Genomic DNA, 14,059 nt, shown 5'->3' on the forward strand with positions numbered 1-14,059 from the left:
AATTACAGGCCCTTATGGCGTTGAGCCTTTCTTAATTTTCCATAAGGATAGGGTATCTTTAATCCTTCCTTTATGCCTAAAGTGGTTACTAGTGTGGCTTTAAACCAAACTATTCATTTGCCTACTTTTTATGCAAACCCCCAAAATAAAGGGGAAAAGATTTTGCACACTTTGGATATACACAGGCAGTTGCGATATTATTTGAGCAGAACTAAAGGGTTCAGGCAGTCTCAGCAGTTATTTGTTTCATTTGCTTTGGGTTCTCAGGGCAAGCCTGTTTCAAAACAAACTATTTCTAAGTGGATTGGGTTTTGTATTGCTTTCTGTTATTCCCATCATGGTAAGGAGATTCCAGCTGGGATTAGGCCTCATTCCACTAGGGCTACTGCCACTTCTACAGCTTTTTTAAGGGGAGTGGCAACTAAAGATATTTTGGAGGCAGCTACTTGGAGTTCAGTGCATACTTTCTCTAAGCATTACCACCTTCCACTTTACTCTAAATCTAGGGCTGGTTTTGCCACTGCTATTTTACAGGGCATTTTGGCAGCTCCTAATGCTTTATAGTTTTGCCATCCTCCCTTACCTCTGCTTTGGGATTCTAAAGGACTGCAGCAATGTGAGATGAAGAACATAGTACAGTTTTGTACCTACCATAAATGTAGATGTTCAAGATCCACATTGCTGCAGTCCCCTTCCTCCTTCCCTCTGTAGTTAGAGGCGGTTGTGTGGTTGGGTTGTGAATATTGTAAATATTGTAAATAGGATTAGTGCAGGGGTGGTTGGTTGGTTTTTTGCTGTCTTTTGGCTTTGGCCTTTCTTTTTAGGGCCTTCTGACATCTGGGGCAAGAAAAGACTGAGGATATGACGTCGGTCATGCGCTTTTGTACCCTGACGTCCTGATGTCAGTTTTAAGCGCCTTGACCGACGTCAGCCTTATACTTTGGTATTCGGGCCGACCGAGGACAGCGGACTACCCATATGTAAGGACTGCAGCAATGTGGATCTTCGAACATCTACATTTATGGTAGGTACAAAACTGTACTATTCTTGAGCATTGGTAAGGCAGGATTTACCCACAGTTGGCTTTGTTTAGTAACTCTGGCTTCGCCCTTGTGATGAAACCACACTAACAGTGGGTAAATCCTGTGTTACCCACACCCAGTCATGGATTATTGTTAAATTAAGCTACACAAAGTTGAAAAAATCATTAGGCCAATCATCGAGTACAACACTCCATTTGGCATGTACCTCATTAGACACCTGCAACAACTGGAGAGGCTGCAAAAGTACCTCACAAAGAGGATCATAGGCCGTAAACACTTGTCCTGTATGGCCAGACTCAAAAAACTCCCAACTATTCTCTGTCTCATATCGCCTACTCAGAGGCGATCTCTGCTTGACTTACAAAGCCATGTCTGACCCAGCTCTGTTAGAAATGCTACATCTAAAGAAATCACAATCCCTCCGCACCACATGCTGCAGAGACCTCAACCTCACTACCACAATCAACAGAACATGCTGGAGGGACAGGTTCATAACCCAGAGACTGCCCATGATATGGAATAGACTTCCCATACATGTCAGGCAGAGCACCTCACTGGCTCTCTTCAAGAAAAATCTTGATGAGTGGATGGGAAATAGAAAATTCACCACTAGGATCTACGGATCGACAGAGGCATTAGGAACTAAGGTTGGGTGGCACGATGCCAGGGTAATCCTATGGGCTAGGCTTGTAAAGGCTCCAGGCCATTAGCCTAGTACACACCTATGAACCTATGAAGACATTTTTCATGAAATATTTAAGTATTACTTTCATCTGCAGAGTTTATGCCCTACATTCATCTGCAGAGTTTATGTCCTGCCAGTCTGTTGTGCATATTTTCATAGTCTTTTGGTTCTTTCAGTTTTTGCATGTTTTTTCAAGTAAGCCCACTGGAAATAAGTGATCCTTTTTAGGGGCAGTTGGACAGAAAAGTCTATTAATGATAAGCTCAGTAAGTCGAGTGACTCAAACCCAGGAACACAGCACTTTAGCAATTTGTAGCCTTAATGATCTGTTCTAAACTGGTATTAGGAACTCTATTCCTTTCCCAGGTTAGTAGATCCTTTATTGTCTTGCCTGTCCAGAAGTGATCGCAAGTAGATGCCACAAAAGGTACATTACACATCTGGTCTGTACCGTGTACTGTTCATTTGCAGATTGTAATTATAAAGGTTGCCTGCCACTTTAACAGACTGAGTGAAAAAGGTTCCACCAAGAATCTTGTATGTAAAAATTAAAAACAGCTGCAGTATCAATGTACCATTCACTACCTTACTGATTCGCAATTTGAAAATGCACCCTTCAGTCCTTAAAAGAAACTTGCAGTTATTTTTGGCACACTAAAGTTTTTTTTTATGTTCTTCAGCATAATGTTGGTTAACTTATGTTTCACGTTTAACATGCTAGGTTGTCATTCTGTTATGCACACTTACATTTTTGTTGTAAGAAAGCAAGGTGGGTTTGAACACTTTTGAGACACCATGTTAACATTTTCTATATTTGTAAACCACTTTTACTTGTCTTTCAAGTCTAGTATGCCAGTTCTGGAACTTAAGGTTAACTTGCAACTAAAATTAGGTGAGTAGAAGCAAGGTTTGAAATGTTGGGTTTGGTGGGGAATTAATGAGAAAATGAATATGCAGTAAGTCTGCCTTTTCATGGTAGAGTGTTCATAGGTGTGTACTAGACTAATGTCCACTGGGGTCTTTTTAAGCTTAGCCATGCATCCCTAATCTCATACAAGTTGTGGTATCCTTAGTAAGTGTAAGCAGGGGTTTAGGAGATGAAACATTTACACACACGGGCTTGGGAGATGAACCATTTGCAGGCTGCCTGTGTCCAGTAGAGACATTGGTGCTAAACCATGGAAGAATTTCCTGTTCCCCATCCAGCTGTCCAAGTTACACTTGAATTAATTTAAGGAGGAACACTGCTTCACTAGGCTGTAGAGCCTGTTCCATTGAAGGGGTACTCTCTGAAATATATACTTGTCTGTCCAGCAGGTCCTATTTATATCAAAGGCAAGGTTTAAGTCTTTACAATGGGTAATTCTGGTGCTGTTTGTTTTTTGGATATGCAGGATGCCTGTCAGGATGGGGTCCAACAGTGCCTTGTATGCCAGTCATAGATCTCCCCTCAACATCCAGCAAGAAACGGAATACGAGGATAGGTCTTTGAGACAGTCTGCACTATTATATGTTACATTCACCCTGTAATCTTTTAGTGAGAAGCCTCTGTTAGCATTCCAGTTGTTGGATGTTCCTGTTTAGGTACATACCAAAGGGGGAGTTGTATTCAGTCATATGTCCGAGTGTCAAATAGAGTGGAACAATGATCTCCTTGGACCTAGATGGACTAAGATGCCATATCTTTGTTTATAAATTGCACAGTGTAGCATGATTTCCTTATTACTGTAGACATGTGATGGTAAAACGTCAAAGGTAATTACCACCAATTAGGCTACACCACTAGTCACCCCCTCCCCCTACATCCAACACAGTCATGCTATTACCTAATATAATCACAGTCCTAACCCTGCATAGTTCTAGCACACATTACATCCTACCAAGGCTCCACAGTCACATGCCCCCACAACTTCCACTGTACTCTCTCAACACCCTCCCTCAAACATTTACACTATAACTACACAACCCCTCCCACCAAAAACATCTTCCCAATACACACTCTACATTACCAAACACCTAACACAGACAAAAATAAAATATCCCTAAGATACCATAAGCAATTTACTGTGTATATAAAACATATCCTAAACACCCTGTATAAACTAGTCCTCGCTGGAGACATCCATCCAAACCCTGGTTCTCCCAAATCCAACCCAACCACAAACCCTAGTCCAAGCAGCCCCCCCCCCCCACAACTCAACTCCTAGCCAACAAAAAAACAACAGACCTACTTATAATGTCCCTAAACATCAGAAGCATATGCAGTAAATTCCAAGAACTACATGCCAGCATAAGGATATATTCCCCAGATATTTTCTTCCTGACTGAAACCTGGCTCAAACCTCACATCAAAAGTGAGGAAATACTTCCACCCGAATACAGCATCCTTCACATAGACAGATTGTCCAAAAAAGGAGGTGGTGTGGCATTGATATTTAAACACCAACTCGATATTCATCTCCTGAACACATCTGCCACTCACCACAGCAATGAAGAAATCCTTTATGCTAATCTCAAACTAAACCCAAACAAAACAATTAATATGATAGGATGCTATTTCCCACCAGGGCAAAAATATTACACCCCTAGAAAATCTCTTGAGCTGGGCTACTCTATCTCTGCCCCAGGAAACCATCATTCTCGGCAACTTTAACATCAACTGGCTATCCTGTAATAACAATCTCCCAACCATTCCCCTTAATCTCCATGGGTTCACTCAACTCATCCAATCCCCCTACCCGAGTCAACAAAAACCCTAGCAATCATACCTTACTTGTCTGGATCCTAGTCAACAAAGCCCCTCACTCTTACCTAGCAGGCTGCTTACCTGACAGCCTTAGTGACCACTCCCCAACTTTCCTACTTTGGCACCACACAAACAGTCTCAAGCCCATTATCCACAGGCAAATATGGAACAAGTCCAACTTCAACCCCAACTCTTTCATCTCCTCCCTGAAAAAAATTAACTGGTCACCACTAAAATACCTCAACCTAGATGAGGCTGTCCACTTCTACAACAGTTCCTTCCTCTCCATCCTAAATACCCATGCTCCTGTAAGAAATGCCAAAGTCAGATCCAGGCGTGCCCCATGGTTACAAAAGACCACCAGAACCCTAATGAAATCCAGAGATAAGGCCTGGGAGCACTGGCGACTAACAAAAAATAACTCAGATAGGCAATCATTCCTTGAACTGCGCAATAAAGTGAAAACGCAAATAAAATTAGACAAATCCCTCTACTATAAATCCACCCTAAACTCTACCAACCATAACACTAAGCAGTTCTGGTCCACTGTTAACACTATCCTCCACCGAGGGAAGGTTGATACCCCACAGACATCCATTCCCCCCTCCTTCAAGCAGTATTGCTGAATCCTTCAATAAACACTTCACTGAAACTGTAACATCTCTAAACAAACAACACATCCCTACAACAGCCCCCCCAACTCCTAACCCTAAACCTCCCACTCCTCTTTTCTTCTTCGCCTCAGTACCTACCTCCAACATAAAAGGACTATGTCAAAACTTAAACCCACCAATCTCGCAGCTGACAACCTCCCCTCTGAATACTTGAAAATTGCAGCTGATACACTAGCCTACCCAATTTCAATTCTAATCAACTTTTCCATAACAGAAGACTATGTTCCCTCAATAAGGAAAATATCCCACATCATTCCCCTCCACAAAGGCACCCCCTCCACCGACCTCTCCATTTACCATCCCATTGCTATCCTCTCTCCAAGATACTTGAAAAATGTATCAACACCCAGGTCTCCAACTACCTCCTAGCTAATAATCTCCTCTCCAAAACCCAACATGGTTTCAGGCCATATCACAGCACTACCTACATTCTGCTCTCCTTCACCAACACTATACTTCATCGCAAAAACAATGGCCTCTTCTCTACAGCTGTATTTCTAGATCTCTCAAAGGCCTTTAACATGATATCTCATGAGCTACTACTCTCCCCAACCTCTCCTTTTCACAATCAGCCTGCAACTGGTTCCACAACTGTCTACACGGATGTCAGCAATCTGTAATCTGGGACAACAACCTATCACATCACCTCCCAGGTCCTCTGAGTTCCCCAAGGGTCTATCCTTAGCCCTCTGCTGTTCTCACTTTTCACTAACAACCTGCATACTGCCACCACACAAGCATCTCTTATACAGTACGCAGATGACTCTACTCTCATCTGCTCTGCCCCCACTCTACCAGAACTACAACAAATCACACATGAATCATTCTCTTCTGTAAAAAGCTGGCTATCCAATGCTCAGCTCCTACTCAACCCAAGAAAGATAAAACTTCTCCTGTTCCAACCTTCCAAAGCCACCCAAAACACCCCCCACTTCAACATTCTCGCCAAAGACAATACCATCATCTCTCCATCAGAACACACAAAATTACTCAGTGTGGAAATAGACAACAAACTTAGATTTGACACCCACATATCTCTCACAATAAAAAAGTTCACAAGAAACTCGGTGCATTATATCGAAGCTGCCAATTCCTAACCAAGGCAGCTAGAATCTCCATAACCAATTCCCAGCTAATCTCCACCCTACTCTATGCATCCCACATACCTAACCAACCTTAGACAGACAGACCTACACAAGCTGAATGCTTGTTACAACAAAATTGCTAAATTTGACACTGGAACCTCCTACCACAGCCATCATTATATCTCCCTTAAAGAACTAAACTGGCTAGAACTCCCACAACTCCTTCACTTTAATCAACTCACCCTTACTCATAAACTTATTAACCACCCCCATAACATCCCTTCCCTTCAAACCCTTCTCCAACCTTATCACTCCACTAGGCCCCTAAGATCAAGCAACAAAAATCAACTCACTATTATCAAACCCAAAAACTCAGCAGGAGAAGCCATATTTTCATGTACCATATCTAAACTTTGGAACAGTCTTCCACCCTCTATAACTACTCTACCTTCCAGCAGCCTTTTCAAGACTGCACTCAAATTCCACTTAAATTTGAACTGGCTTTGTCCTTGTTCTAATCCAGACTAACACCCCCCTTACCCCCCCCCCCTACACTCTTAACCCAACTGTACTACAGCAACTACTAACCACAGTCAGAATTAGCTAGTTGTCTTTACATACTTTAAAATCTTGGCTGACAACTTTGTTACTAATGTTATAAACAACAAGAAACTGTCTTAACTTGCAACATTTACTGTATGTACTGTTGATAATCAATATCTTGTTTTATTAAAGCCAACAACCTGTAATGTTGTTTACTATTGCTGCAACTTTGTATCTCTATTTATCATGTACATGATGTGGAGCTTATCTCCTCGGGCATCCGCTGAAAAAGGACATGCGTCCAGTCGGAATTTCCTGGTAAACAAATGTAAATAAATAATAAATAAAAATAAATTACTGTCTACATGTGTCCCCAAGTCTTTGACTACTGGGTCAACTTTTAGGGATGTGTTTTCAGTATGTTTGTTACCAGAGGTGGCTGACTTTCCAAAGGATGCTATTATGTGTTTCTTGGCATTTAGTTTTAGTTCATGGCTCTGATACCAGTTATTTGTTTGTCAGTTGTTCTTGGAGAACATTGTCATTGGGGGAATTCTGGACTGCTCCTAATTTCCAGTTGTATGCAGATTTGGTCAAGCCAGAGACCCCTTGACATTGGCCTTGACTTCAGAGAAGTAGATGCCAGAAAAGGAGCAGTCCTAGAACTGATCCAGGTTATCACATAATAGTAGGAGGTTAGCCATACAGTAGTCCTAAACATTCTAGGGTTGGCTGGAGTTCCGGGTTTTATTTTTACTTCAAAGGAGACTGTTTTGTGGTCTGACCTTACCAAAGAGGATATTCCACCAGGAGGTTTGCAGTGCTCTCCCATATTAGTGAGGACCAGATCCATTATTTTAGCAGCCCTGGTCAGTGTATTGACAATATAGTCTAAATGATTTGTAATTACAAAATCCAGGAATCTCTGTGCCTGCATGTTTTGTTTCTTATATGATTTCCAGGTACCAGTGGGGTAATTTTAAAGTCTTCCATGAATATGGTATCGGGTTGGATGGTGAGTGTTATGGGATTCCTATGTCATAGAGGGGACCTGTAGCTTGCAAAGAAGTGGTATTGAACATGGAGAAGCTCAAGTGCATTGTCCTGTTTGACCAGCCTTGAGGTGTATTTATTTCTGATGTAAATTGAGGCACCTCTATCTTTAGTCCCTGCCTGTAGCTGTTATAAATGTGTGGAAGACATTATAGCCTTACACTACCTGATGTGCTGTCTGCAACTTTAAACCACGTGTCAGTGGCTGAACAAATACTGGCATTCTCTAGGGTGAGAAGAGCTTGTAGGGAGTAGAGTTTCTTGTATAGACTCCTAGTATTGAGCAGTAACACTTTTCGATAGCCTAGTACCTACCTATGAACCTATAAGACAATCAGCCCAAGGGCCTAAGTAAGCCTAGCCAAAAAGGTGTAGCATGTCCAACAGCTCTGGGCTTGACATAGCCTTATATGTTAGGCAGAAATCACCTCTGAGTAAGCGATATGCTACGGAGTAAAGCTGAAGTTTGTTGAGACGGTCAGTGTAGGGTATCTGTTTGAGGCCAATAATCCTCTTTGTGAGGTGCTTCTTTGGCCTTTCCAGCTGCTGCAGATGTCTTGTGAGGTACATTCCAAAAGGGGCGTTGTACTCTATAATGGATCTAGTGAATATCGAGTAGAGGGGAACAATGACCTCTCTTTTCCTGGATGTGAACCCTTTTTGTGATGAGGTGTGCCACATAGAAGGATTTCCTGACTACTGTGCAATGTGGTTATCAAAGGAGAGACTACTGTCTACCTGGGCCCCAAGGTCTCTTATCACACATTCGGCATTAAGTAGACTGCTGCCTTTGTGGTAGTTCATGGGTACAGAGTTTTTACCAAAGGGGATGACAATGCACTTGGTTTTGATTTGCTATGTTGGAAGTACTTTCAGTCTGGCATTGCCTAAAAAAGGCACTGTGAGTTAAGACAATGTTTTGGCTAATATTCAAAAGTCTAGAGGGGTGAGGTGCAGACCATCCCTGGCAAAGCAATGTGGTCTGTTGACCATCTTCTTCCATGTTGACAGATATTTTACCCCCTTAGAATGACACCAGAAACTAAGCCGGTTACTGAAGTTCGTATTGTGGCATCATGTTTGGAGAAGGTAAAATGCTGCCCAATGCTAGGCTCATACCAACCTGTGACACACATTCTGAGAGTTTCATGATGTCTCTCTCCATATAATCTAGGGAGGTACGTGTGTGGTCATATTTTCCCAGATGGATTATGACTGAGTCATACTGGTATTTGTGGGCCAGTGACCTGAGTGTGCGCGTAATATGATGGATCCTGGCCCATGATAAGTAACTGACCATGACATTCTCCTTTTTCAGTCCAATGAGAGGGACATCACTGTATCTCACAATGAGTCTCCAGTGACCAAAATGTTGGGTTGTGTGGTAGATTGCCTATTGGGCTTAGCAGAAAGACCTTCATGAGATGTTGATTTGGGTGCATTTTGAAAGAGTGCTTTTGGGACTGCTAAGGGCATTTGTTATGTGTGCTTTATCTAGAAGGTGCTTGGGGTTCAGGAAGGTTGCACTTAAGTACCTCACATATGTGGGTCTGTGTGTCTGCTTCATACTGTGATGGGTGCAGTGTGTGTACTACTGGCAACCTGATTGACATTAGGAGTGCTTTTATGTGAGAGTTTTGCCTCCAGTGAAATTATGTAAATACATCTCTCACATACCATATCAGTTTGTTTTAGAATTAGCTGGTTTCAATAAACATAAGGTGAGTTCTACATTGCTCAGATGCCCATATCCACCAAGCTGGTATCAGATAGTGGGAAAGATCATGTCCACGGCAATAGGCCCTTTTTATTGATTAGACAGTTGTGATGAGAATATAATGTAAAGTCAGGGGTATCTGATTTGCAACTTTGGGGCAGTGCTTGTCACTGAAAACTGGTTGCCCTGTATTGGTGAAATTTCAAGGGCACTTTTCAAGGAAAATGTCATCCCATGCTGCCTGCACCTATACAGGGCACTGCCAAACACTGGAGGAGAAACTATTGAAGTAGACTCTGACAATTTATGGATGAAGGATTGAGGGAGATATTCTGAGTTAGATTAGACAGTCGCTAATCCAGCAGTACTTACTGAAAAAAAAAAAGAAAGCATTAGCTTTTTCAAGAATGATGAATAGTGGAGATTCACCGAATTGGCTAGTGCCTAGTTACTACTAGTGCTAGTCTCACCATATCGGCACACTGTTGGGGTACAAATGTGCCTTTGCTTCATCTCACCAGAAGCAAAACAATAGCACCAATCTCAAGATGAGAAGTAGGCCACACAGTTTTGTCCCAGATGCAGAGATCTGTTAGCGTGTTGTAGCCTTTTCCTGGCAGATGCCTTTAATAGCAACCAGACCAATCAGGAATGTCCCACACAGGCACTCGCTGCCCAGTCTGAGATTGACAGGAGTCAATGCCCTCTTCTCCTTCTCTCTCCAAGAGGAAAACAGAAACACAAATTCCAATCTGGCATCTATGAAGCAGTTATCAGGCTTTCTAATGATCAGCAGTCTCCAGAAAGCAATGTCCCTATGCTCCTCCTCTCACCAGGAGCAAAGCAGAAGCACTAATCCAAAGATGAGTACTGAGAAGCACAATATGAGCTGCATGATCGGTGGTATTACACCAGATGTTGCAGATTTTAAAGGTTAGATGGAAAAAATGGGTGAATATCCTAACATGCATTGTACACTAAGCAGTTAGATATGAAAGAGGGAGAAATTCAAGCTTTAGTAGTTTAGGGAAAGAGAGTAATTTTCAAAGAGCAAAATAGTTTGGATGGTGATGGGCACATAGCATTCAGGTTAAGTGGAATACAGTGGGGGGAACCAATAAATTTAAACAGCTGAAGGGGGAGTGCCATCACAAAATGATGCCAGTGAAAGTGGAGAGGGAAGGAATTGTGTGGGCAAATTAACATAAGGGGTGGCAATTAGAGACAGCAAGCATTAAAACAATACAAATTACAAGAAAGCAATGTAAGGAAAAACAAACTAACCTTTCCCTCATAGCAGTCTATGCCAGAGTCTGGGTGAGCTTTTTCAGTTGAACCATGAAATGTGTTATTTTACCCCGTAAATACAATGCTTAGATCCTAGTTCTTCTCTCAGTTCACAGGTAATTAACCTTAAGTTGCCGGTTCTAATTTCTGTGTGACTCACAAGAGACAACTATGGTTTCTTTTCTAATTTAGATATGCAGTGGAGAACAGAACACAATTAAAACACAATGCAATGAAAATACACCACAGTATACAAAATAGAAGAAAACAGTAAAGCAATATAAATTGCAAGAATACAAATCAGGAAAAACAAACTATCATTTCCCTCGTAGCAGTTAGCGACAAGTGTATGAGTAAGCTTTTCCAGTAAAGGCCACACCTTACAATTCACAGATGGTTACCCTTAACCTTTTATTTTCAGTCTGAGAAGACCATTTTTCTCGGCTTCTTGTGACAGATCAAGGATTGTTTTTTTTTTTTCTACTGTGTTTTAGGCCTTTTGTTGAGACCCTAGGGGTGCCTTCCTATTGTACCTTGAGCCGTAAGCTTAGAAAGGTTTCTACATTGAGTGAAATTGACTCCAGTCTCATTTATCATAAGTGGGATTTGAAATCACTCCTCTTGGGGGGGGGGCAGCAACCTTAAATCAGTGCATTAGACCTCTCAGCCATCTTGACAACTGCTAATGCAGTTTGAGATGTTAAGTAAAATGTTGCATAAAGTTAAGCATTAAAGGCTGCATCTTAAGTCAGGCCCTTTTATTTTGCTTTTAACTAAGTGAACTACAATTTTTTGAGGACTCTGTTCAGCTGCAACCTGGGCAAGGGTTAAAATAGTATTTAATTGCAGGGAGTAGACACTGAAACACATTGGAAGTGGAGTCAAGTAAGAGTACCATGAGGAAACGTACATGGGGAAAACATTCAATCCATAAGTAATGTAAGCTGGGATCAGAATTGAAGCCTTTAACCCCTGAGTCACCATTACTGTCTATAAGCAAACAAACAACAAAAACCCCACATTGGTACATTTCTTCTTTTCAATGTGTTTATTTGCTTTTATTTGTGATCCCACGTTCAGAATACACATTTCTTTTTCTGTAAAATAACTAACTTTCCCGGTAAACAAATAAATTGCCTTTCCCTGCAAAATGGTTAACTTGAATTATAGGTCATAAAGTAGGACTGTCCCATTAAGCATAAGCAATGTGTTATTTTCTTAAAAAATATCTGACATATATAGAGTGATAGTTTTAACACATTTCCATTCTGTATTCACGCAAGCATATGTGTGTAACCAAGGATTTACAAATACAGGCTGGTGTACTGTGTTGAGCAGGCTCTTTTGGTGACTGTTGTGAATTGTTTCAGAATGTAATTTTGCTTTTGTTCAGGTTCACGAGCTCGTGTTTTTTCAGTATCTAGTCTGTCGCTGGCCTCCCTGAACACTGGAGACAATGAGAGCATACTTTCAGGCAAGAAGACACCAAGGTAAAGATTTTATGATATTTTTTCAAGAGTGCACTTGTTTAAAGCAGGGTCATTTTCTTTGAATAACAGTTTTGTAGTAACAGTTTTGAAAACATAAGAATGTCCTGGATGCAGGCTTAGATTTGCAGAAAGATGTCATCAGTATTGATAATTGGGGGTATACCTTTCAGTTATCCCTGATTTTCATGTGCATAGACAATTTTGACTTATAATTTTGTTGCAACCTTCCAAAAAATCAGTGATACTTTGAGGATGAAGGTCGAAGGTTATAATTAACAAATAATGGCATTCACTACACTTACAAACTTCTTTTATGCAAGAAAATGCATGGTAATTCACGCATTCATATTTTGTCAACTGTCTAAGTCTGCAGTAGTAATATTTTAAAAGCATTCCTATGTTGATTCTTTTGTCTTTGATTATTTTTGACTTTGTTTCTGTTTCAAGCACCCAAGAGCTTGAAAGTTATGCAGTGCAAGCATGCGTAATAATGTGACTGTTTCTAGTATGTGAACTATTGGGATTTTGAGTCATCCCCCCCCCCCATTGTAAATATCTATTTTTTCTCTTTCAGTGCAATCTGTACTTTGGATCATCTTTGTTAGGATCTATTCATTAGCAATTCATTTTGATCCAGTGTGCACACACCACATCACTGGGGACGTTTATGTGTAACAGTGACTTCCAGTGCACGGAGTACATTATTTGTTCAAAGCCTTGTCTATCTTAGGTCAGTACTGCTGTCGACAGAGTGGTGACAGTAAGCATTTCTCATTAAAACACACATAATGTTCCTTTTTTCTTAGACCACAGCAGTCACATTGGTACTTTAACTGTGCTCCATTTATTGTTTTTAGCAGTCCACTGTCTCCCTTCCTAAAGTTTATTTCTCATTTGCCCCATATGCTTATGTAATCACTTTCATTTCTGAGCCAGTATTTTTTCAGAACTGAAGTCCCGTATTCTGGCTTACTTTTTCTCACTGTTGCTAACCTGTGGGGTGGGAGGTAGGCTTTGGACTTTGCATTTCAACGTCCATAGAAACCTCCTTACTACTCAGTTTTTCAGTCAAGTGCAGTTTTTTTACTGTTATCACCATTAGTCAGGTCAAGATAATATTGGACTAACTCTCCTACTAAAACTGTATTCTAGAGCAACAAAATCAAAACTTTCACCTGCTACAGCAGAAACCTTTAACTGCATTGTTCCTTTTACTTATCTCTCTCAGCAGATTTGTAGTTGTTTAAGTTCAGTAACTGATTGTTTTTCTCTGTCTCTTTGCCAACTTTTCAACCCACGTCTTTATCCTCTCTAGTACTTGGGCTTACCCTGCTACCCTACCCTACGTTCAATTCCCACCCCCTCTTTCTCTACATTTGTACTTCTATAGCACCACCCACATATTCCTCAAGCCAATACCATCAGTTCCCTCCAAAAGAAAAACAATCAACAGAATTGCTCCGAATAGGAACACCCACTCTAGTTTACCTCCCAAGAGTCTCTCTGTCAGATTGTCCTAATCACTGCCCCCATTACATTTCTACAACCAACCCAGGACCCTGCTGTCATTCTCTAATCCTTAGTTGCAACATAGATAAAACCCAAGTTAAATAAGATGCTCCTAAATCAGATTATTTTGCTATTCTTTCTCACTCTACTAGCCTTCATTACCAATTATCAAATCCACCTCCTTGAAATACTTAGGACTTCAGCTAATCCTCACAAAGAATATCAAT

General features: G+C 41.1%; 1 protein-coding gene across 4 annotated transcripts in view; it reads left to right on the plus strand.

Annotated features, from left to right (window-relative positions):
* CAMSAP2 (calmodulin regulated spectrin associated protein family member 2) overlaps positions 1-14,059 on the plus strand; it is a 1,491,011-nt gene that overhangs the window by 1,367,254 nt on the left and 109,698 nt on the right. For 2 of the 4 annotated variants that reach the window (XM_044086048.1, XM_044086051.1), the window contains one exon: positions 12,227-12,323. In XM_044086048.1, the coding sequence (XP_043941983.1) occupies positions 12,227-12,323 (97 nt within the window). The remainder of the gene's footprint in view (positions 1-12,226; positions 12,324-14,059) is intronic. The other 2 variants (XM_044086049.1, XM_044086052.1) reach the window with 1 other exon arrangement.

Source organism: Protopterus annectens, chromosome 10.part0, assembly GCF_019279795.1.
Source record: "Protopterus annectens isolate FY-2018-M chromosome 10.part0, PAN1.0, whole genome shotgun sequence".
Taxonomy (NCBI): Eukaryota; Metazoa; Chordata; order Ceratodontiformes; family Protopteridae; genus Protopterus; species Protopterus annectens.